Genomic DNA, 22540 nt, shown 5'->3' with positions numbered 1-22540 from the left:
CAATGAGCTACAGCCTCCCTCCCCTAGGAAGAAAAGGAGGCGTTTCTCACATTCTTGGGTTGAGGCCCAGACATAAAGGAAAGCTCTCAGGAGCTCAGTGTATTCACTACATAGATTCTTGTCAGAAAGAATAAGGCAGGAATTGTAAAGGAAATGAAAGAAATTGAACACCGCAACAAAAAACCTTTTTCTACATTACGTTTTTATAGAAGAGCAACACGATAATATAGGCACAATACAGTAAATTCATACAGGTGTAAGGTGGTCAGGATAACTGGCACAGTGAGTGGTGCTACTCCAGCACAGCGGAGTTATGGTATCATTACAGTTTACTTGTGGACTGTTTGTGGCGTCTGTAGTAGAGATGAGCGAACATACTCGTCCGAGCTTGATGCTCGTTCGAGCATTAGCGTACTCGAAACTGCTCGTTGCTCGGACGAATACTTCGCCCGCTCAAGAAAATGGCATCTCCCGCCGTTTTGCTTTTGGCGGCCAGAAACAGAGCCAATCACAAGCCAGGAGACTCTGCACTCCACCCAGCATGACGTGGTACCCTTACACGTCGATAGCAGTGGTTGGCTGGACAGATCAGGTGACCCTGGAATAGACTAGCCGCTGCCCGCGCTGCTCGGATCATTCTGTGTCTGGATGCCGCTAGGGAGAGAGCTGCTGCTGGTCAGGGAAAGCGTTAGGGTGTTCTATTAGAATAGTGTTAGGCAGGAGTGATTCTACAAGAACCCAACAGCCCTTCTTAGGGCTACAATAACGTTATACTTTTTTTTTTTTTATTTGCTTGTGGCTGGGCTTGCTGGCACTAGTAGTGCAGCTAGTACCATATTGTGAGGAATTTGCAGGGGGACTTGCTACCGTTGTGTTTAGCTCTTAGTGACACACATATCCACCTCAAACACCAAAGTGGGACAATTTATTAGGGGTTTGAGTAGAATTAGGCAGAGTCTGCTGATTTTTTTTTTTTTAGCTGTATTTCATTTTATAGCTCAAACTCCTCTTGCAAAGCAGTGTGCTGTCATTGTAGGCTACAAAATAGCCATAGGAGAACCCCAACGGCTTACTTAGGCCTACAATAGCGTTATATTTCCCTTTTTTTTGTTTGCTTGTGGCTGGCCTTGCTGGCACTAGTAGTGCAGCTAGTACCATACTGTGAGGAATTTGCTGGGAGACCTGCGACCGTTGTGTTTAGTTCTTAGTGACACGCATATCCACCTCCAACACCGAAGTGGGACAATTTATTAGGGGTTTGAGTAGAATTAGGCAGAGTCTGCTGATTTTTTTTTTTTTTAGCTGTATTTCATTTTATAGCTCAAACTCCTCTTGCAAAGCACAAAATCCAGTTGTGTGCTGTCAGTGTAGGTTAGAAACTAGCCATAGCAATAGGATAGCATCGTTTTGTTAAAAAAAAATAAAAAACTAAAAAAAAATAAACACAAAAAATTTTTTTTTTCAAGTTTACACTTTAATTTGGAAAATGTTTAACCCAAGGGCTAGGGGTAGAGAACGAGGGCGTGGACGTGGGCGTCCAACTACTGCAGGGGTCAGAGGCCGTGGTCCTGGGCGGGGTGAGACACCACCTGCTGATGGGGGAGCAGGGGAACGCCGCAGAGGTACACTCCCTAGGTTCATCATGTCTCAAGTTACTGGGACTCATGGTAGAGCACTGTTGAGGCCAGAACAGTGCAAAGAGGTGATGTCGTGGATTGCGGACAATGCTTCTAGCCATTTGTCCACCAGTCAGTCTTCCACGCAGTCCACCCATGTCACCGAAATCGGCACTCCTCCGGCTCCTCTACCTCAGCCTCCTTCCCCCCAGTCTGCCCCCTCCCACCAAAATTTGGCATTTGAACCGGCATACTCTGAGGAACTGTTTTCTGGACCCTTCCCACAGGTTGGAAGAGGCAGTGGTGGGGCCAGACGGAGAGGCAGGGCCAGAGCTGGTGCATCAGCGCCAAATGTTGCCCGTAGTCAAGCTCCCGTGGCGAGGGCTAGATTTTCAGAAGTCTGGAGGTTCTTTAAAGAAACACCGGATGACCGACGGACTGTGGTGTGCAACCTTTGCCAAACCAGGATCAGCAGGGGTTCCACCACTACTAGCTTAACTACCACCAGTATGCGCAGGCATCTGAATGCTAAACACCCCACTCAATGGCACCAAGCCCGTTCACCTCCGGCCGGGCACACCACTGCTCCTTCCCCTGTGTCATCTGCTAGTCAGCCCCCTACCCAGGACCCCAGCCCAAACACCTCCCGTGCGAAAACCCCATCTTCGCCTCCACGATCCTCCACAGCATCCACCAGCGTTCAGCTCTCCATACCCCAGACGCTGGAGCGCAAAAGGAGGTATAGCGCAACCCACCCACACGCCCAAGCCCTCAACGTCCACATCTCCAAGTTGCTTAGCCTGGAGATGCTGCCCTATAGGCTGGTAGAGACCAAGGCCTTTCGAAACCTTATGGCGGCGGCCGCCCCTCGGTATTCGGTCCCCAGCCGCCACTACTTTTCCCGATGTGCCGTCCCAGCCCTGCACAAGCACGTGTCAGAGAACATCCTCCGTGCCCTGACCAACGCCGTTTCTGACAAGGTCCACCTGACCACGGACACGTGGACGAGTGCTGCCGGGCAGGGCCACTATATATCGCTGACGGCACATTGGGTTAACTTGGTGGAGGCTGGGACCGAGTCTGACCCTGGGGCTGGTCATATACTGCCGACGCCGAGGATTGCGGGGCCTACCTCGGTCCAGGTCTCAAAGGCCTTCTATGCCTCCTCCTCCTCCCACCCCTCCTCCACCTCCTCCTCTGAATTACCATCCGTGGGCATGGCGCCATCAGTCGGTAGCTCTAGGCACAGCAGCAGTGCCATCGCTAAGCGACAGCAGGCGGTGCTCAAACTGCTGAGCCTAGGCGATAAAAGGCACACCGCCCAAGAGTTATTACAGGGCATCTCGGCGCAGACTGATCTGTGGCTGGTACCGCTGAACCTGAAGCCAGGCATGGTTGTGTGTGACGACGGCCGTAACCTGGTGGCAGCTCTGCAACTCGGCAGACTGACACATGTGCCATGCCTGGCCCATGTGTTAAATCTCATAGTTCAGCGTTTCCTCAAGACATACCCCAATCTGTCTGATTTGCTCACGAAGGTGCGCCGCATCTGTGCGCATTTCAGGAAGTCCAGCACAGATGCTGTCACTCTCAGGGCAGCGCAGCGCCGCCTCCCACTGCCCGCTCACCGACTGTTGTGCGACGTGCCCACGAGGTGGAATTCAACACTGACCATGTTATCCAGAGTTTACCAGCAGCGCAGAGCGATTGTAGACTGCCAGATGTCAACTTCCACCAGAACTGGTAGTCAGGTCAGTCAGCTTCCTCAAGTCTACAATGAGGAGTGGACGTGGATGTCTGATATCTGTCAGGTGCTGAGTAACTTTGAGGAGTCAACACAGATGGTCAGTGGTGATGCCGCCATCATCAGCCTCACCATCCCGCTGCTTGGCCTGTTGAAAAACTCTCTGGTCAGCATGAAGTCGGAAGCTTTGCGCTCGTCACAAGAGACGGGGGAAGAAGATTCCCTTGTTGATAGCCAAAGCACCCTTAGGTCTGTTTCTCAGCGCATATCGGAGGAGGTGGAGGTGGAGGAGGATGAGGAGGAAGAGGAGGAGAATGTTGGCGAGACAGAAGAGGGGACCATTGTTCAGTCCTTCACTGTTCAGCGTGTATGGGCAGAAGAAGAGGAGTTGGAGGAGTTGGAGGAGGAGGAAATGGACAGTCAGGCCAGTGAGGGGAGTGAATTCTTGCGCGTTGGGACTCTGGCGCATATGGCAGATTTCATGCTAAGCTGCCTATCCCGTGACCCTCGCGTTCAAAGAATTTATTCCAGCACCGATTACTGGGTATTCACTCTCCTGGACCCACGGTACAAGCAAAATCTTTCCACTCTCATCCCTGGAGAGGAAAGGAGTGTGAGAATGCATGAATACCAGCAGGCCCTGGTGCACAAGCTGAAACAGTATTTCCCTTCTGACAGCGCTAGCGGCAGAGGGCGTACTTCTGCGGGACAAGTAGCGAGGGAGAGTAGGAAAAGATGGTGAGGGAGTACGTAGCTGACCATACCATCGTCCTAAATGATCACACAGCTCCCTACAACTACTGGGTTTCAAAGCTGGACATGTGGCACGAACTGGCGCTGTACGCCTTGGAGGTTCTTGCCTGCCCTGCCGCTAGCGTGTTGTCCGAGCGGGTTTTCAGTGCAGCTGGTGGCATCATCACCGATAAGCGTACACGCCTGTCGACTGACAGCGCTGACAGGCCGACGCTTATCAAGATGAATAAAGCCTGGATTTCTCCGCATTTCCATTCTCCGCCCGGTGAAAGAAACTGAACCTGAATACTGTATGCACTCCTCCTCCTCATTGTCCTCCTTCTCCTCCTCTTTGTACACTAAAGCAGTGGAAACTGGCAATTTTTTTGCCAGGGCCAACTGGCTCTGGCTATAGTACTCTATGTATTTAATTTTTCTGGAGGGCCAACTACCCTGTCCTCTGTTTTAAACAATTTTTGGGAGTGCCACATACAGGCACTCAATCTATGTAATTTTTCTGGAGGACCAGCTACCTGCTCCTCTGGTTTGAAAACTTTTTTGGACTGCCACATACAGGCACTCAATTTATTTAATCTTTTTGGAGGACCAGCTACCTGCTCCTCTGGTTTGAAAACTTTTTTGGACTGCCACATACAGGCACTCAATCTATGTACTTTTTCTGGAGGACCAGCTACCTGCTCCTCTGGTTTGAAAACTTTTTTGGACTGCCACATACAGGCACTATCCAAATTACATTGTCTCCATAGCAGCCTCCACACGTCGTCTTTTTAGCTGCCTTCACACGTTGTCTCCATTGCTACCTCCACACGTCATCGCCATAGCTGCCTCCAAAAGTAGTCCATATAGCTGCCTCCATACATGGTCCCCTTATCAAACGAGCTGTGTCAGGCAGAATTTTGGGTTGTTTTCATGGCTTCCACATCAAACTTGTTAACTTTGTCGCCACCCTGCTGTGTAATCCACAAAATATACTGGCAAACTTTTATCATTTACCGATATTATTTCAGCGCTTCTTGCGCATCTGTTTACATTCCCCTCACCCGCCATATCCTAAACTTATAAGAACGCTACTACACTTGATCTTATACAAAAGGTTCTTAGAAGTGCTGTTTGGGGAGTAGCCTAGAGACAGGGGCTTGGATTGGCGAAAGCTCGCCTGGCAGCGGAGCGCCAGCTCCATCCCAAGATCCAACTAACATAGTTTTAACTGCAGCACCTTTAATCTACTACTAGTTCACTGCCTCCATACATGTTCCCCTTATCAAACGAGCTGTGTCAGGCAGAATTTTGGGTTGTTTTCATGGCTTCCTCATCAAACTTGTTAACTTTGTCGCCACCCTGCTGTGTAATCCACAAAATATACTGGCAAACTTTTATCATTTACCGATATTATTTGAGCGCTTCTTGCTCACCTCCTTTGGTTCCTCTCTGCCACCCATTGGTTTTAAGCCTGAGTCCATTTGGGGTATGTTGCCAAGACACTCTCTAGCCTGCCGCTGCTGCCGCTGCCTCTGCATGCCGTCCCCTATAGTGTCAGGGTCAATTATTGGATGTTTTAGATGCTATCTAGCCTCATTCGGTCACTCTGTCATTGCCATGCTGTTGCCCATAGTTTTGGCATAATGGTGCGATTAAGCAGCCTCAGAGGCATCCATGCATGCTGCCCCTGCTATTTCCTGTCCATTTCCGTGGTGTTTCCATCCTTTTCTGAGGTTCCCAGGTGCTTGGCCAAGCTTCCCTGTGCAGATCCTTGGTCCCCTTGAAAAATGCTCGAGTCTCCCATTGACTTCAATGGGGCTCGTTATTCGAGACGAGCACTCGAGCATCGGGAAAAGTTCGTCTAGAATAACGAGTACCCGAGCATTTTAGTGCTCGCTCATCTCTAGTCTGTAGCTTAGTTTCATTATTTATAAAAGAAAAAATAATGCTGGCTGCAGCGATAATTTTGCTGTTATAAATAACAAAAGTAAAACTTGCTTGCATGTAAGTCAACAGAAAGATCTTCCTTTTACCATCAATCCTAGGTGGCCGTTATTCTTGTCCAGTGGTGGAGAACCTATGGCACTGGTGCCAGAGGTGGCACTGAGAGCCCTTTCTGTGGGCACTCAGGCCTTCGACCACAGGACAGAGTTCACCAAACAGAACCAAATCCGCTGAATCTTCCTGCAGTCCCAGGCAACTTCAGAGATGCAGCATCTCAGTGCTATTTTAAAGCGACACTTCATTGGCTGTTTGGAACTGTGGGAAAAGTGAGAAGGTGTTGACAGAACTGCATTGTCTTTGTAGGTCATCCCCATTCTTACTGTAGAGAGAGACCCTGGAGAGAAGACACAATGATAGTCTGAATGTGTCCTCCTTCTTTCAACTGTATTGGGACCGATACGATTGAAAGATGTTGAAGAACAGATAGCAATAAGTTACTGCTTAAAATGCAATGTTGGCACTTCACGGTAAAAAATATATGGCACTTTGGCACTCTGTCTCTAAAAGGTTTGCCAACACTGTTCTAGTCCAACGTAACAGTGCAATGGGCAACAGTGGTATCAGCTTCACCTTACATCTTTGTCTAACCATCTTGTGTGCCCACAAAGTATAATTCCAACCTTAACCTCTTCCTGCTGCAGCCCTTTTTCATTTTTGCATTTTTACTTTTCACACCCCAAAATCTATAACTTTTTTATTTTTCCACCTACAGTGTGATGCACTTCAAAATGGTGGTATTTAAAGGGAACCTACCACCACGATTCTACCTATAAATGTAGAACGGGTGGTAGATGGATGAATGGGACGTGAGGTTAGCCCTTTTTTGGGCTAATCTTCACGTCCCGGCTATCTTTTAGAAAACTTTAATCCGCTGATATTTAAATTTTGTTAAGCAGCTACTTGGGCGTGGAGTAGCCGGACATGAGGCTACAAGTCACGGCTACTCCACGCCCCAGTAGCCTATTTACTCCTCCTACCATTTCAGCTCCTCGTAGCTGCGCGCCCTCATTCGGGTACCCGGCATCTGCGGCGTTCTGCGCATGGGCAGTAGCTCTAGCCTCGGAGCTGTGGCTGTGCATGTGCAGAATGCTGGGTACTCGGACGAGGACTTGTAGCTGCGCGCCGGAGATGAAATGGTAGGAGGAGAAAAGAGGCTACTGGGGCGTGGAGTAGCCGCGATTTGTACCCTTATGTCCGGCTACTCCACGCCCCAGTAGCCTCTTAACAAAATTTACGTATCAGTGGAACAAAGTTTTCTAAAAGATAGCCTGGACGTGAGGATTAGCCCAAAAAACGGCTATCCTCACGTCCCATTCATCCACCAACCACCCGTTCTACCTTTATCGGTAGAATCGTGGTGGTAGGTTCCCTTTAATATTCCATGCCATGCACTGGGAAGCAGGAAAAAAATGCTGTGAAACTGGTGAAAAAAACCATTTTCACCGTTTTCTTGTGGGCTTGGATTTTACGGATTTCACTGTGCGCCCCAAATGACTTGTCTACTTTACTCTTTGGGTCAATATGATTACTGGAAGACCAAATTTGTATAGGTTTTATAATGTTTTCATACATTTACAAAAATGAAAACCTCCTGAAAAAAAAAAATTTTTTTTGCCATCTTCTGGTGCCAATAACTTTTTCATATTTCAGTGTACAGCATTGTGGGTGGTGTAATTTTTTGTGACTTTTGATGACGTTTTCAATGCTACCATTTTTAGGACTGTACGACCTTTTTATCACTTTTTATTGAATTTTTAATATTTTTTAAAATGGAAAAAAATGCCATTTTCAACATTGGGTGCTATTTTCCTATATGGGGTTAAACGCTGTGAAAAAACGTTATTATATTTTAATAAACCGGGCATTTTCAGACACGGCAATACCTAATGTGTTTATGATTTTTACTATTCATTTATATTTATCAGTTCTAGGGAAAGGGGGGTGATGAGAATTTATAGGATTTTCAATTATATTTTTAATATACACTCACCGGCCACTTAATTAGGTACACCTGTCCAACAGCTCGTTAACACTTAATTTCTAATCAGCCAATCACATGGCGTGCATTTAGGCATGTAGACATGGTCAAGACAATCTCCTGCAGTTCAAACCGAGCATCAGTATGGGGAAGAAAGGTGATTTGAGTGCCTTTGAACTTGGCATGGTTGTTGGTGCCAGAAGGGCTGGTCTGAGTATTTCAGAAACTGCTGATCTACTGGGATTTTCATGCACAACCATCTCTAGGGTTTACAGAGAATGGTCCGAAAAAGAAAAAACATCCAGTGAGCGGCAGTTCTGTGGGCGGAAATGCCTTGTTGATGCCAGAGGTCAGAGGAGAATGGGCAGACTGGTTCGAGCTGATAGAAATGCAACAGTGACTCAAATCGCCACCCGTTACAACCAAGGTAGGCAGAAGAGCATCTCTGAACGCACAGTACGTCCAACTTTGAGGCAGATGGGCTACAGCAGCAGAAGACCACTCCGGGTGCCACTCCTTTCAGCTAATAACAGGAAACTAAGGCTTCAAATTGGACAAGCTCATCGAAATTGGATAGTAGAAGATTGGAAAAACGTTGCCTGGTCTGATGAGTCTCGATTTCTACTGCGACATTTGGATGGTAGGGTCAGAATTTGGCGTCAACAACATGAAAGCATGGATCCATCCTGTCTTGTATCAACGGTTCAGGCTGGTGGTGTTGGTGTCATGGTGTGGGGAATATTTTCTTGGCACTCTTTGGGCCCCTTGGTACCAATTGAGCATTGTTGCAACGCCACAGCCTACCTGAGTATTGTTGCTGACCATGTCCATCCCTTTATGACCACAATGTACCCAACATCTGATGGCTACTTTCAGCAGGATAATGCGCCATGTCATAAAGCTGGAATCATCTCAGACTGGTTTCTTGAACATGACAATGAGGTCACTGTACTCAAATGGCCTCCACAGTCACCAGATCTGAATCCAATAGAGCATCTTTGGGATGTGGTGGATGGGAGATTCGCATCATGGATGTGCAGCCGACAAATCTGCGGCAACTGTGTTATGCCATCATGTCAATATGGACCAAAATCTCTGAGGAATGTTTCCAGCACCTTGTTGAATCTATGCCACGAAGAATTGAGGCAGTTCTGAAGGCAAAAGGGGGTCCAACCCGTTACTAGCATGTTGTACCTAATAAAGTGGCCGGTGAGTGTATATATATATTTTTTTTTACTATTTTTATTTTTACTAGTTTTGAGACCCCCTAGGGTAATTTAACCCTAGGTTGTCTGATCGATCCTATCATAAACTTCCATACTACGGTATGGCAGTATATGGGATTTGCCTCCTCATTCACAATAACATTGTGTCCCTCCAGCTCTCTGTCACATAAGTGACTCTTTGTTAGTGCTCCTTTCTCCCCCCTCATATTAAATCCCCCTCATTTTGTGCCGCCCAGCAGTTCCCCCTGTTAATGTGCCCCCCTAGTAGCTCCCGCTCTTATTTTTACCCTCTAGGTGTTCCCCATCTTATTTTGCCCCCACAGTAAAATAATAAACACAGATATTCACCTTTCCCCCATAACAGCTTTTCTCTCCTTCTGCTGTATGTAGCACAGGATCTGGCAGGCAGATTACATCATATCACGCCTGCCAGCTCTGCTTTATTCAGCAGTAGGAGATGAGGCACGGTGATAGTACTGGGAGCTGCCTGTTCTCTGCAACCAACATCGCATTTGGGCGGGACAGAGACTGAAAAGCAATACTGTCCCGCTGGATCTAGTACGTTTGGGAGGTATAGCTAAACCACAATGTTTTTTTTTTACAGGGTATATTTGCATATAAACTTTCATTTGTATAACTGCACTTGCAAATATTCCACTAATTCAGCAACTCCACTGCTTACTACCTCTTTAGACCTTATAGACCTGCCACCATCCTTGCCTTTTCAGTCTGAATTGCATGTTAAGAGCTATACAATGTAAAGCCTTATTCAGACAGCAGTCTGCGGAGATGTATATGCGGCTGCAGATATGCGGCCATATATACGTCCCCATAGACGGCAATGGCGACACTGAGGCGGTACACGGGGAAAAGATATCTTTTCCTGTGTGTGCGGTCGTGCGCTGCTGTATTCTATAGAGGGAGGAAGGGTCACCATGTGAATGCACCCTAAGATTCCAGATTTATGGTTCATAGTTATAATAACATGGGTAAAAAATGTAGATGATTTATTTTGTTTATCAGTCAGGAATGTTACATACACAATACCAATATTGGACATTACCATACACACAGCACAACACAACTTCTCTTTTATAGACACAAAAACAAACTATGAGATTATCGGGACCAAAATAAGTGTCATCATGTAGGGACAACCACAAAGAAATAGAATGTTTAACTACTAAGGTATTTATTTTCTTGGACTTTTGGATTGTTTTTTAGATTTGTTCTCTTCGATGTCTTAGTGTGCAGATGACACCATCCATAGGACGCAGGGTCCCAGTATCCAGGATCCTGAAGCTCTGCCCTTCCACCAGCTCAAACTCAAATCTCTGCAGGAACTTGGCCATGACCACCTTTGCTTCCATCTGTATAGAGAAAATAAACATTATGTGGGTTACCAGGACTTGTACACCAGTTTTTTACTTACAAATCCTGAAATAATCTCAGTTCCTTGTAAACTGACAGGAATTGGGATTTCTCCAATGCACCACCTCCACCATAAGGGGGTGTGCACAGATTTGGTTCGGTGCACAATCGATCTCTACCCGTGAATATCTTATTTAACTCCTTAATATAAACTTACCTGAGCAAACACTTGCCCAATACATGTCCGTGGTCCAAGAGAAAATGGAAAGTAAGCATAACCAGGCCTGTAAATGACACACATTAAGTGATATGTGGTCTGAATAATAAACTGAGAATTTTATTATAATGTTAATGACACATACTTGGGAGCATCTGGGTGGAATCTGTCTGGGTTAAAGACCAAAGGATCTTCATAAAATTTTGCCATTCGACCCATGATGTAAGAATTGAACTACAGAGAGAAAATTCCCAACCGTTATGAGAAGGCCTGCAGCTACATGTGCAAAAATACTGATAAAAAAGACTTGAACCAACACTACTTATACTAATGTAATCTATTAGCTCCTGTGCAAAAATGTAAGCATTTTTCCGTTATCTGAACAAATAATGGTATATTGTTTTAACTCTGTCAGTATACTCTGATCACACAATGTATTGCCTACCCCTAAAGTTGTTCTAGGAGGAATCCTCACTCCTTCAATAATGACTTCCTCCTCTATAACTCTTGATGTCCCAGGAGCTGTTGGGTACAACCTCAATGTTTCCTTTAAGACCTGGTAGGGTAAAAAATGCTTTGTCATCTAAAAATTATAGTTTTTCTCAAGCTTAAAACTAACAACTTTTACTTTGCTTTTTAGCCATAATTGTGGAGCATGGAACTAGACGGTATTTCATATGGAATAGATCAATAAATTCATCAACAAATAGATAGAAAACAGTTCATTACTGCTATTAGTACCTGAGACAAATATTTCAGTTTTCCAAGATCTTCATAATCAATATCTATTTTAGAGCCAATAACTTCATCCACTTCAGACTGGACCCTACAAAATTGAATTAATTGTCACAACCAACAGCAACTTATAGTAGAACTAGATGATTGATAAATGAAGATGTTTCACCTTGTCAGGATCTCTGGGTTCCTTGCTAATTCCATCACAGCAAAGGATAACTGGTTGGCCGTTGTTTCCTGACCTGAAACAGAATTATAAATTAATACACATAACACATAGGCAGAAATATTTTTTTTCCATTCATAATTACTAACCCGCAATAAAGAATGTGACAAAATTGTCTATTAAATCTTCCATACTGCAGCCATCTTCCAACTCTGAAAGTAGAAATAAAAGAAATTGGTCAAACCCTAGAATATCTGCATTGTGAGGTGCGGACTGTTTAGTGCAATATCAAGTGGTTGAATTGTGACTTTGACTATCTCTCTATCTTATACTCTCCCACTTACCTCTATTGTTGTAGTTTCTTACACAACAGAGGACAGGAGTGATACTACACAGGGAAAATCTGTTAAGGACCTGCCATGCTTAACTAGGACTGAAGCTTCTTCCTTCTGAGGCTCAGAGGGGATTCCAGCAGTTTACCCCCAGTAAATAATATTCATTTTCGTGAAATACCATGGATTACAATACTAGTTCAAGTCACCAGGATCATTATTTGATTTTCAGATGATGGCTTTGTGTAGTTTTTCACATGTTCATTCCACAGGAGTTCATTTTTACACAAAACATTACACCACACAGGTAACACAGGCCTTGACACGTGCCAGTCCTTTATTCAAGATAATAGACCAGAGAGTGTAGGAGCAAAAGAGAGCGCCAAGGGGACCTCCAAGATACAGGGGCAGTGGCACAGCCTGAATTTGACTTATGACTCCAACCGACTCCCTGGTGATGCTGCATCTGCAGCTACCAGCAGGATGTGTTCTTGCATTCAGTCTCCACCAGACTTGCTCCTTAGAAGGCGTCTCGCCAACATCGGTTTGTGGAGAACTCTTTCTTCCCACTTTCTCTCAGCTAATACCCCTGACCTGCGTTAGCCTACAGTTACTAACATCTGCAGAATATTCAGCTTTTGAACGTACATATATAGAATGGAGACTCTTGTTCCTGACCTTGTACTTCTGTCTGCTACCCACTTGACCTTCTGGCAGATTCTTCATGTTGCAAGAACTCTATGGGGCACTTTTACTAAGGGTTTTGCACCAGGTTTCTGATGGACTTTGCACGTTCTTTTAGGTGTCAACTGCTCGCACACGACCGTTTTGTGGCACAGCTGCAATAGCACCGTGCGACACATGGTTCCGTTCCAGCGCTCAGTCGGACTGTGCGCAAGATTTAACATACAAAGTCTGTTGTACAACTTATGTAAAAGATGCACCACAAAAAAATTTCCATAGCAACTCATTTTACATATCCTGGTATTTGTTACTTGTACAACATTACTAGGAATACTGCAATGTACTGCAATAATTATTTTATAATTATTAATATTAGTATAGGGTCTATTACTGGAACTCAGTAAAGTACGGTAAAAAGATGACATAAAAATGTATTAAATTGTAGAACAACTTGATTTCTGCACAATCATCTTTTAGGTATTACGGCATACCTGCCCCTTTAAGAATCTGTGTGAGGATATCTACAGGTATGTCTTCTCCATCCTTAATGGCTTGCATTCTTCGCTCAATACATTCTTGTCCAGTTTTCCTGAGGAGTCTGATATTCTCCTTAACATCTCTGATAAAGGCCTGTTTTCCTGGAGTATACTATGAAAAGAAATACAAGTAGTTTTATCTTGTACCTAAAAACTGTGAAACGTATCTGATGAAGAATTATATCAACATGGAAGAATGTACAACATATCAAAGTCTCTTGCTATGAACAGAAGTTAAGGGGCAGCACAGTGGCTAAGTGGTTAGCAGTTCTGCCTTGCAGTGCTGGGGTCCTGGGTTCAAATCCCACCCAGGTCAACATCTGCAAAGAGTTTGTATATTCTCTCCATGTTTGCATGGGTTTCCTCCCACACTCAAAATCATACTGGTAGGTTGTTTGTGAGCTCCATGGGGACAGGGACCAATTTGTCATGCTTTGTGCAGGGCTGTGTAATCTGTAGGCGCTATATAAATAAAGGAATTATTATTATTATGAATCCAGCACAACAGATTAAATTAAAATTTCATTCTCTATGAATCTATCTTAAAACATCAGGACACCTCTTTTGGTTCTTCATCTCGGTCTGATGTACGTAGTATCATAAGTAACATTTATAGCGTGAAGCAACAGCTGAGAATAATTACTGAAATGCACATAGGAGAGACACAATTTCTAAGTACTAACCCATTGTGGTATTTCTTTGAAATTTCCTGTATTCGTGGATTGAATTTATGTTAGTAATAGTATTATATTGTGTACTGTAAGTAGTAGAAAAGACAATTTATTCTTCCTCTCTGACCTTTTTGTTTTTGTCTTTAGCATGACTAATCCTGTTTTTTTTAGATTAATATAATAGTTGTCTATTTTTGGAGGCAGCTATATTTCTTGCTCTTTCTATAGAATTAATATCATAGGCCCTCTCTTGTAATCTTTTGGATATTGTAGTGCATTCATTATGGAAATAAGCTCTGATGAACTCTCCCCAGGTAAGTTGATGAGTAACATGACGTGAGTGACAACTAGTGGCATACAGAAGTGAGTTGCAACTAATTAGTTTCCAAAATGATTGAGTATCTATCTAACCTGAAGCCCCATTGCCCAGTACAACATTTAAAAAGGAAATTTTTATGGTTCAAACAGAAATGTAAAACTCAGGGATTATAGTCCAGAAGGAACAGATTCCCAACTGTAGACAGCACTGTTTCGAGGAGAACTCTTTCATCCGACCCTGGTTAAAAACCTGTCACTCATGCTGTACTGAAGAGACTCAACCAGGTGGAAACAGTGCTGTTTACAGTTGGGAATTTCCTGGAAAACTTATTTGCCTTATTTGCCTACACGGCGGCCTTAATTGTCAGTCTCCATAAGGAGAACTCTTACTTCTGATCCATACTTTGCTAAGGTAAGAAATTGCACAAAGTTACTTGTATTTGCTTGTTATGTTAATTTTTGTAAAGTTTGTTGAAAAGGGGTTGTCCATGCAACCCACATACATATTGGCTTCTCCAAAGTGAGAGACAGTCTTGGCAGTCTCACACTACTCAGGGTAATAGATGACATCCCTGAATGAAGACCTCACTTTTATTGAGAATAGACAATGAACAATATAACACATAGTCAGCAAGCAGGTCAATAAAGGCACAAAGACAAATTAGGATAAGTCAACAATTTCAATTGACAGGGTAACATTCAAAGCTTAAAAGCTCTCAGACAATCCCCAGTCTACCCGATGAACCACTGAGGCTCTCTATGAGGTACTATTGCATCAGTGTGCAGGGATCCATTAATGGGACCTGATGTGAGTTGAATAATAAAGAATATCTCCCGTTCTCACGGTCAGCGAGTTTGGATTTCTAAAGGTTTAGGCTTGAGCTTCTCAAGAAAGAACAGTTTTTTAATCTATGATATGGCCATGAGAGCAGTCGGTACACACGCTTCGAACCATTTCTGTATCAAGCTTCTCTCGGTAAGGCACAGAGTTTGCAACAGTTTTGCCAAAAACAGGAGACACTTGTCAATATCTGAAGTAAGCACAGGATAACAGTGGATCAGGAAAAGAAGGGGATCCAGGTAATAGATGATTCACTGTTTCAAGGATCTAGGTAATGGACCTACCCCACATGTGCTTCCACATGGACCTACCCCACACGTGCTTCCTTAGGTCATGGTTCTCCCCCCATAATTATAACTGTTATTTAGAACATCTATGAAACTTCTTGACAAATTGAAAGAATTGGATCCGTCCCAAACCAAATTTAGAAAGCATCTCTTCTCTACTGTGCCATCTCTGTTCTTTGAAGTTGACTGTTAATACGCCCTTTTCTCTAGGACCCCACATTTTATTCTTTAATACAGTAATGTGGAAATACAACCCTGTTAATTACTATACTATATGCCATGAATGACTTTATCTGTTTTGTTCCTCTATAAATCTGATTGGAATTATTGTAGAATACTGTACATACCTTCACTAAAGGATTCCGTGTCTCTAGCATTCCTCTCATTACAGAAGAAATAGCTCTAGGAAATGGTGTCTGATCATCATGAAGGGAATTCAGCTCCATCCCAAAAGCAACCTAGTACATGTGAATATTACCGAAAAACATCATCAATTGCCATATACACATGATAAATCAAACTGTTATTATTAGAGTAAATATATTATTTATTTAATGAAAATAAGGCTGGGTTTACACCTAGCTTAGAGCCTCTGTGTAAGGATAAGCCGGAGGATTTGTGACATCTCCTCACAATGGAGGTCTAGGAAGTATCCAACTGTATGCCCTATAATCGCATCAGAATTTTGTTTCTAGGTGTCACAGACCCGGATATATCCACTGCTAAAGTTGAGAATGGAGAGCTGTACATAAATGCATATTTTACTGAAACTTTAACAGTGGATAACTCTGGTTCTGTGTTTCTAGGTGCCATGGTTCAGAAGATACAGCCCTTTGAAGTGTGTTTCTGTCATTACACTTATACATGTGCTTTCAGCAAGTCGTGTGCAAATAGGAAATATATAACCATATGGCGCAGACATGAAGGCCATCATTTATCATGAGCAGTTTTTCACACTGGTCTTGATACCCCCTTACCCCTGTACAGCGTGCACCTGATACAAGAGGAAGAGCAGGCCTCAATATTAATAAGGTGGATAGCCTTGCTAGAATAAACTCCAGAAGAAGACCCAAAAGTAAATCCTGCAGAGCCTAATAGCCTCTCCATGCCCATGCCTCCACCACACCACTTTCAGGAAGGGGGGAGGACGGGTTTGCCTTTTTTTCTATGCCAAATGGAGTTCATAAATTTCCCACATGGAATGAAAGCATTTTTGGTTAAACCTCTAGCATTATTGAGGACTATGAAACCGGGAGTCCGGGTCACTGGGCAGTATTTGGTACTAGAAATACAGGTGTTCTTAATAGACCAAACATGAACATATCACCTCCGATGGCCTCCATTGGACTGCAGTGCAAATTCTTGACAATAGGGGTTCAAATACACATCTAATTTTACCAAATTAGCTCTTTCAGTTATATAATCTGGAATTTGCATCAGTATTTGCCCATGTGGGCTACATAAAATATTAGATACATGGATTATTTTTCAATTTACATAATGATTTAACAACATTATAGACAGAGGTGAAAATGAACACAAAATTTTGTGAAAACATTTCAAGATTGTTCCATTCATAGTTACCTTGGCTATGACATCCAGTGTGACTCTGCTCAGCATATCGTGCATCCCAACCTGACATTTTCCATCGGCGTTATCTCCCAGCGTGTTCACAAGATCCTCTGCTTTTTCATTAAAAGTTCCCATTAATCCTATCAGGTAGCTAGGACAGAGAGTAATATCACTTTACTCATGCTGACATGAGTTACTGCATATTATTCTTAAGAATACACATATACCATATAAACAATGCACAAACATAAGCACACATATACTACATATGCATAACACACATATATAAACAATGCACCATATAACCTATATACACACTACACATACAATTACACACACACCCAGAGGCGGACTGGGAATTTAAAGTGGCCCTGGGCCACATTCTATGGTCTATATCAACAAGTACAGCGCAGGAAAAGTGACTCATACTACCTCCCTTATACAGGAATAAAGTTTTTTTTTAACTTAATACTGCCATACATATACAAAAACACTACTACAATACCTTCTCCGATAAACAAGAATGTAATTATAATACTGCCCCTAAGTAAATATATTATAATACTGCATTTTATGCACAAGAATATAACTACTATAATACTGCCCCCTATGTACAGGAATATAACTACTATAATACTGCCCCCTATGTACAGGAATATAACTAGTATAATACTGACTCCTATGTACAAGAATATAACTACTATAATACTGCCCCTATGTACAAGAATATAACTACTATAATACTGCCCCTATGTACAAGAATATAACTACTATAATACTGCCTCCTATGTACAAGAATATAACTACTATAATACTGCCCCCTATGTACAAGAATATAACTACTATAATACTGCCCCCATATGTACAAGAATATAACTACTATAATACTGCCCCTATGTACAAGAATATAACTACTATAAAACTGCCCCCTATGTACAGGAATATAACTACTATAATACTGTCCACTATGTACAGGAATATAACTACTATAATACTGCCCCCTATGTACAGGAATATAACTAGTATAATACTGACTCCTATGTACAAGAATATATCTACTATAATATTGCCCCCTATATACAAGAATATAAATACTATAATACTGCCCCCTATGTACAAGAATATAACTACTATAATACTGCCCCCTGTGTACAAGAATATAACTACTATAATACTGCCCCCTATGTACAAGAATATAACTACTATAATACTGCCCCCCTATGTACAAGAATATAACTACTATAATACTGCCCCCTATGTACAGGAATATAACTACTATAATACTGCCCTCTATGTACAGGAATATAACTACTATAATAACAAGAAAAAAAAAATAGAAAACAGCTCACCACAAAAGCATCCTCTAATGCCTCCACAGCGACAGTGTGCACGGAGTCCAAAGGGTCCAGTCCGGTAATGGTCCCGCCACAAGGGCTAAGAATAAAAATGAAGAAGAAAAACAGGAGGGCTCCAGCAAAGTAGGAAAACGTCCAAGTGGCATAGGAATGCGTATAAAAAAGTAATATTTATTCAATCCAGGTTAAAAAAAGCACTTGCAAGTGCAAGAAGGACGAACATGGATACATAGGGGAAGACACAGACAAAAAAAGCTTGCGGTAACGCGTTTCGGACCAACGCAACCTAGTCCTTACTCATACCTAGCTTAAGGAAACTGAAAAGGAGCTTAAGTAAGACCAAGTGGTAGCTCCGATCAAGTTTCCGGTGAGGTCAGAAACTCCACCCACAATACGGGAAGGGAACTGGCCGCAATAGAAGATGGTACACAAAAATGCAAGAAATAACATGATAAGTAATGCAGAATATAGAATTGAATTACAACAGTGTAATAGATTAGTAGAAATACATAAGATCCTGTTTGGAATTTAAGCCTTTTGGTACACGGGTTTCCAGGTTGAGGATCCAGAAGGCTTCCCTGGAGAAAAGTGATTTTTTCCAGTCCCCTCCCCTGGCAGGTTTGGGAACCTGTTCAATAACGTTCACCCTCATACCATTCATAGACCCAGAGTGGACTTCCTTATAGTGTTTAGAAACCCCAGATAGGTTTCGTGTGCTAGCTATTGTACGGATTCGCCCCTGTGATGTGTTCACTGATCCGCTCCTTGAGCTTACGGGCCGTGCATCCAACGTACTGCAAGGAGCATATGGAACAGTGTACAAGATAAATCACATGTGTGGTTTCACAATTATTGTATGTTTGTATATTGTAGCTTAAACCTGTAGAGATGGCTGTAAAAGACGTAGTCCTGTACATGAATTTACATAGATTGCAGCGGTTACCACCGCAACAGTAACTGCCTTTTGTCTGAAGCCAGGGTTTTCTATGTGGTGTATCGGAAAATGTATTTGGGGAAAGTGTGTTGCCCAAAGTGGGGGCTTTAGTAGATACAAACGATACTCCATTTTTGAGAATTTCTCTGAGAACTGGTTCATGTTTCAATATAGGCAGGTGTTTTCTAATGATACCTACTATGTTATGGAATTGGTTACTGAATTGAGTGCTGAAGGTGACACGGGATTGGGTAGAAAAGTTATTATTATTCTTAGGTTTGGTCTCTAAGTACTCAGTGCGGTTACGTTTATCAACAATGTTTTTGGCTCTTCTGCAGAGTTTACGTGTGTAGCCCCTCTGTGTGAGTCTTTTTTCGATTGTATGACTTTCACAGTCGTAATCTGAATCTAATGTACATGAGCGTTTTGCCCTGAGGTATTCACCTATGGGTAAGTTTTTAACTGTGTGTGAGGGGTGACAGCTCGTGGCGTGCAGAAGAGTATTGCCTGAAGTAGGCTTTCGAAACAGTTTAGTATTAACAGTATTTGTTTGGGTGTTGACACATAGTAGGATATCCAAGAAGGGCATATTGTACTGGTGATGTGAAAAAGTAAATGAAAGGTTGAGGGGATTATAATTAAGGTAAGCCAGGAAACCAATGACTGCCTCCTGGTCAGAATTCCAGACCAGGAGGCAGTCATCTATGTAGCGTCCATACCAGGCAATGGAGGCAAGATAGGGGTTGTCAAAAGAAAAAAGGTATTGTTCCTCCCAAAAAGCCATGTAAAGATTTGCTAGTGAGGGGGAAAAAATGGCCCCCATGGGGCAACCCAGTTTTTGAATGTAAAAATTGTTATTAAACGTAAAGAAGTTATTGGAAAGCAAGAAGAAGAGTACTGATATGATGTATTCCTGTAAAGTGAGGTTATAATTGCTGTACTTGCTTAAATGAAATTCAAGTGCTGTCAGTGCTAACTTATGGGGGATCGATGAATATAAGGCAGTGACATCACATGTAAGCCAGCTAAATGAAGAATTCCAGGGAAAATTATTCATGGCATTAAGAACACTTTTGGAGTCTTGTAAAAAACCTGGGAGGCGGGACACTAAAGGCTGTAGTAGTTTATCAAGCCATGCACCGAGTCGTTCAGTAAGGGAATTAATGCTGGAAACAATTGGTCTAAAGGGTGGAGGGAAGACTTGTTTATGTGTTTTGGGAAGGGCATAGAAAAAAGGAATAACAGGATTTTGTGGTAACAAAAAATTGGCCATATGAGTGTCAAAAATGCCCAATTCAGTGCCCTCTTGAAGTAGGGACTTAAGACTGCAGGTGATGGCTTCTGTGGGATCTTTAGATAATTTGGTATAAACATTGGAATCATGTAACATGTTTTCAACTTCACATTTGTACAGGGCTTTATCAAGGACAACCACGGGACCGCCTTTATCAGAAGGTCGAATATAAATGTGTGGGTTGTTCCGTAGTTGTTTGATAGCCCTACGTTCCTTATTGGTAAGATTAGCATTGTCAGGGGTTAAAGAAGAAGAGTCCCGTAAAGATTTTAGTTCCAACTCTACTAGTTCTTGGAACATGTCCATTTCGACAGTTCTAGCATTGACTGGGTAGAAGGTGGAATTCTTAGTAGTTATAAGCTTAGAAGTGTCCAAGATGTTGGTGGACGAATTTTCTCCTCTGTCCTCCGTTATAAGGTTGAGCAGGAGAGCCTGTTCTTGAAAACTTAACTTGTGATCGAAGGTTTCGCTCCCGATGTAATTAACCATACTAAGAGGTTGTGGAGTGGTATGCTCGTATTGATCCTGTTGGTTAAAAAAGTGTTTCTTAACAGTAAGTAGACGGATGAATTTGTTGACATCTTTGATAGTATGGTAGAGGTCCATATTGTTGGTGGGAGCAAAGCTTAAGCCTTTTTTAAGGACCGCGATCTGGTCAAAAGATAGAATAGTGGCGGACAGGTTTACAACGCTGGTATTGTCTTCATTAGAGTATAATGGATGTTTAATGGACGTTTGGCTCAGCACACTTGTAGTTATTTTCTTGTCTGTCTGGTGGTATACGTGCGTTTTATTGGATTGTCCTTTGTGTTTCCTGCCCCCTCTACGGTGTTTTTTGTAGGCGCTTTGGCCACTCCTTTGTCGTTTTTTGAATTTTGTGTTTGGGAATGAGAGTTATTTTCCACGTCCGACATGTCTGTGTTTAAGTCTGAGTCACATTCTGAAGTCAATGCTAGAACTGTCGAAATGGACATGTTCCAAGAACTAGTAGAGTTGGAACTAAAATCTTTACGGGACTCTTCTTCTTTAACCCCTGACAATGCTAATCTTACCAATAAGGAACGTAGGGCTATCAAACAACTACGGAACAACCCACACATTTATATTCGACCTTCTGATAAAGGCGGTTCGGTGGTTGTCCTTGATAAAGCCCTGTACAAATGTGAAGTTGAAAACATGTTACATGATTCCAATGTTTATACCAAATTATCTAAAGATCCCACAGAAGCCATCACCTGCAGTCTTAAGTCCCTACTTCAAGAGGGCACTGAATTGGGCATTTTTGACACTCATATGGCCAATTTTTTGTTACCACAAAATCCGGTTATTCCTTCTTTCTATGCCCTTCCCAAAACACATAAACAAGTCTTCCCTCCACCCTTTAGACCAATTGTTTCCAGCATTAATTCCCTTACTGAACGACTCGGTGCATGGCTTGATAAACTACTACAGCCTTTAGTGTCCCGCCTCCCAGGTTTTTTACAAGACTCCAAAAGTGTTCTTAATGCCATGAATAATTTTCCCTGGAATTCTTCATTTAGCTGGCTTACATGTGATGTCACTGCCTTATATTCATCGATCCCCCATAAGTTAGCACTGACAGCACTTGAATTTCATTTAAGCAAGTACAGCAATTATAACCTCACTTTACAGGAATACATCATATCAGTACTCTTCTTCTTGCTTTCCAATAACTTCTTTACGTTTAATAACAATTTTTACATTCAAAAACTGGGTTGCCCCATGGGGGCCATTTTTTCCCCCTCACTAGCAAATCTTTACATGGCTTTTTGGGAGGAACAATATTTTTTTTCTTTTGACAACCCCTATCTTGCCTCCATTGCCTGGTATGGACGCTACATAGATGACTGCCTCCTGGTCTGGAATTCTGACCAGGAGGCAGTCATTGGTTTCCTGGCTTACCTTA

At 42.8% G+C, this 22540-nt stretch overlaps 1 protein-coding gene across 1 annotated transcript in view; it reads right to left on the bottom strand.

The window, feature by feature from the left end:
- Positions 1 to 10290: 10290 nt before the first annotated feature.
- Positions 10291 to 22540, bottom strand: part of LOC140069851 (cholesterol 24-hydroxylase-like) — a 36764-nt gene continuing 24514 nt past the window's right edge. The window contains exons 6-15 of the mRNA XM_072116039.1: positions 17043 to 17181; positions 15806 to 15916; positions 13297 to 13453; positions 11939 to 12001; positions 11793 to 11865; positions 11630 to 11714; positions 11334 to 11444; positions 11034 to 11122; positions 10889 to 10955; positions 10291 to 10670 (exon numbers count right to left, since the gene is read on the bottom strand). Coding sequence (XP_071972140.1) covers positions 10521 to 10670; positions 10889 to 10955; positions 11034 to 11122; positions 11334 to 11444; positions 11630 to 11714; positions 11793 to 11865; positions 11939 to 12001; positions 13297 to 13453; positions 15806 to 15916; positions 17043 to 17181 — 1045 coding nt within the window. The 3' untranslated portion in view covers positions 10291 to 10520. The remainder of the gene's footprint in view (positions 10671 to 10888; positions 10956 to 11033; positions 11123 to 11333; positions 11445 to 11629; positions 11715 to 11792; positions 11866 to 11938; positions 12002 to 13296; positions 13454 to 15805; positions 15917 to 17042; positions 17182 to 22540) is intronic.

This window comes from Engystomops pustulosus, chromosome 7 (assembly GCF_040894005.1).
Source record: "Engystomops pustulosus chromosome 7, aEngPut4.maternal, whole genome shotgun sequence".
In the NCBI taxonomy this organism is placed as follows: domain Eukaryota; kingdom Metazoa; phylum Chordata; class Amphibia; order Anura; family Leptodactylidae; genus Engystomops; species Engystomops pustulosus.
The sequence above is the reverse complement of the archived record's forward strand: the minus strand, read 5'-3'. Positions and strand labels throughout refer to the sequence as shown.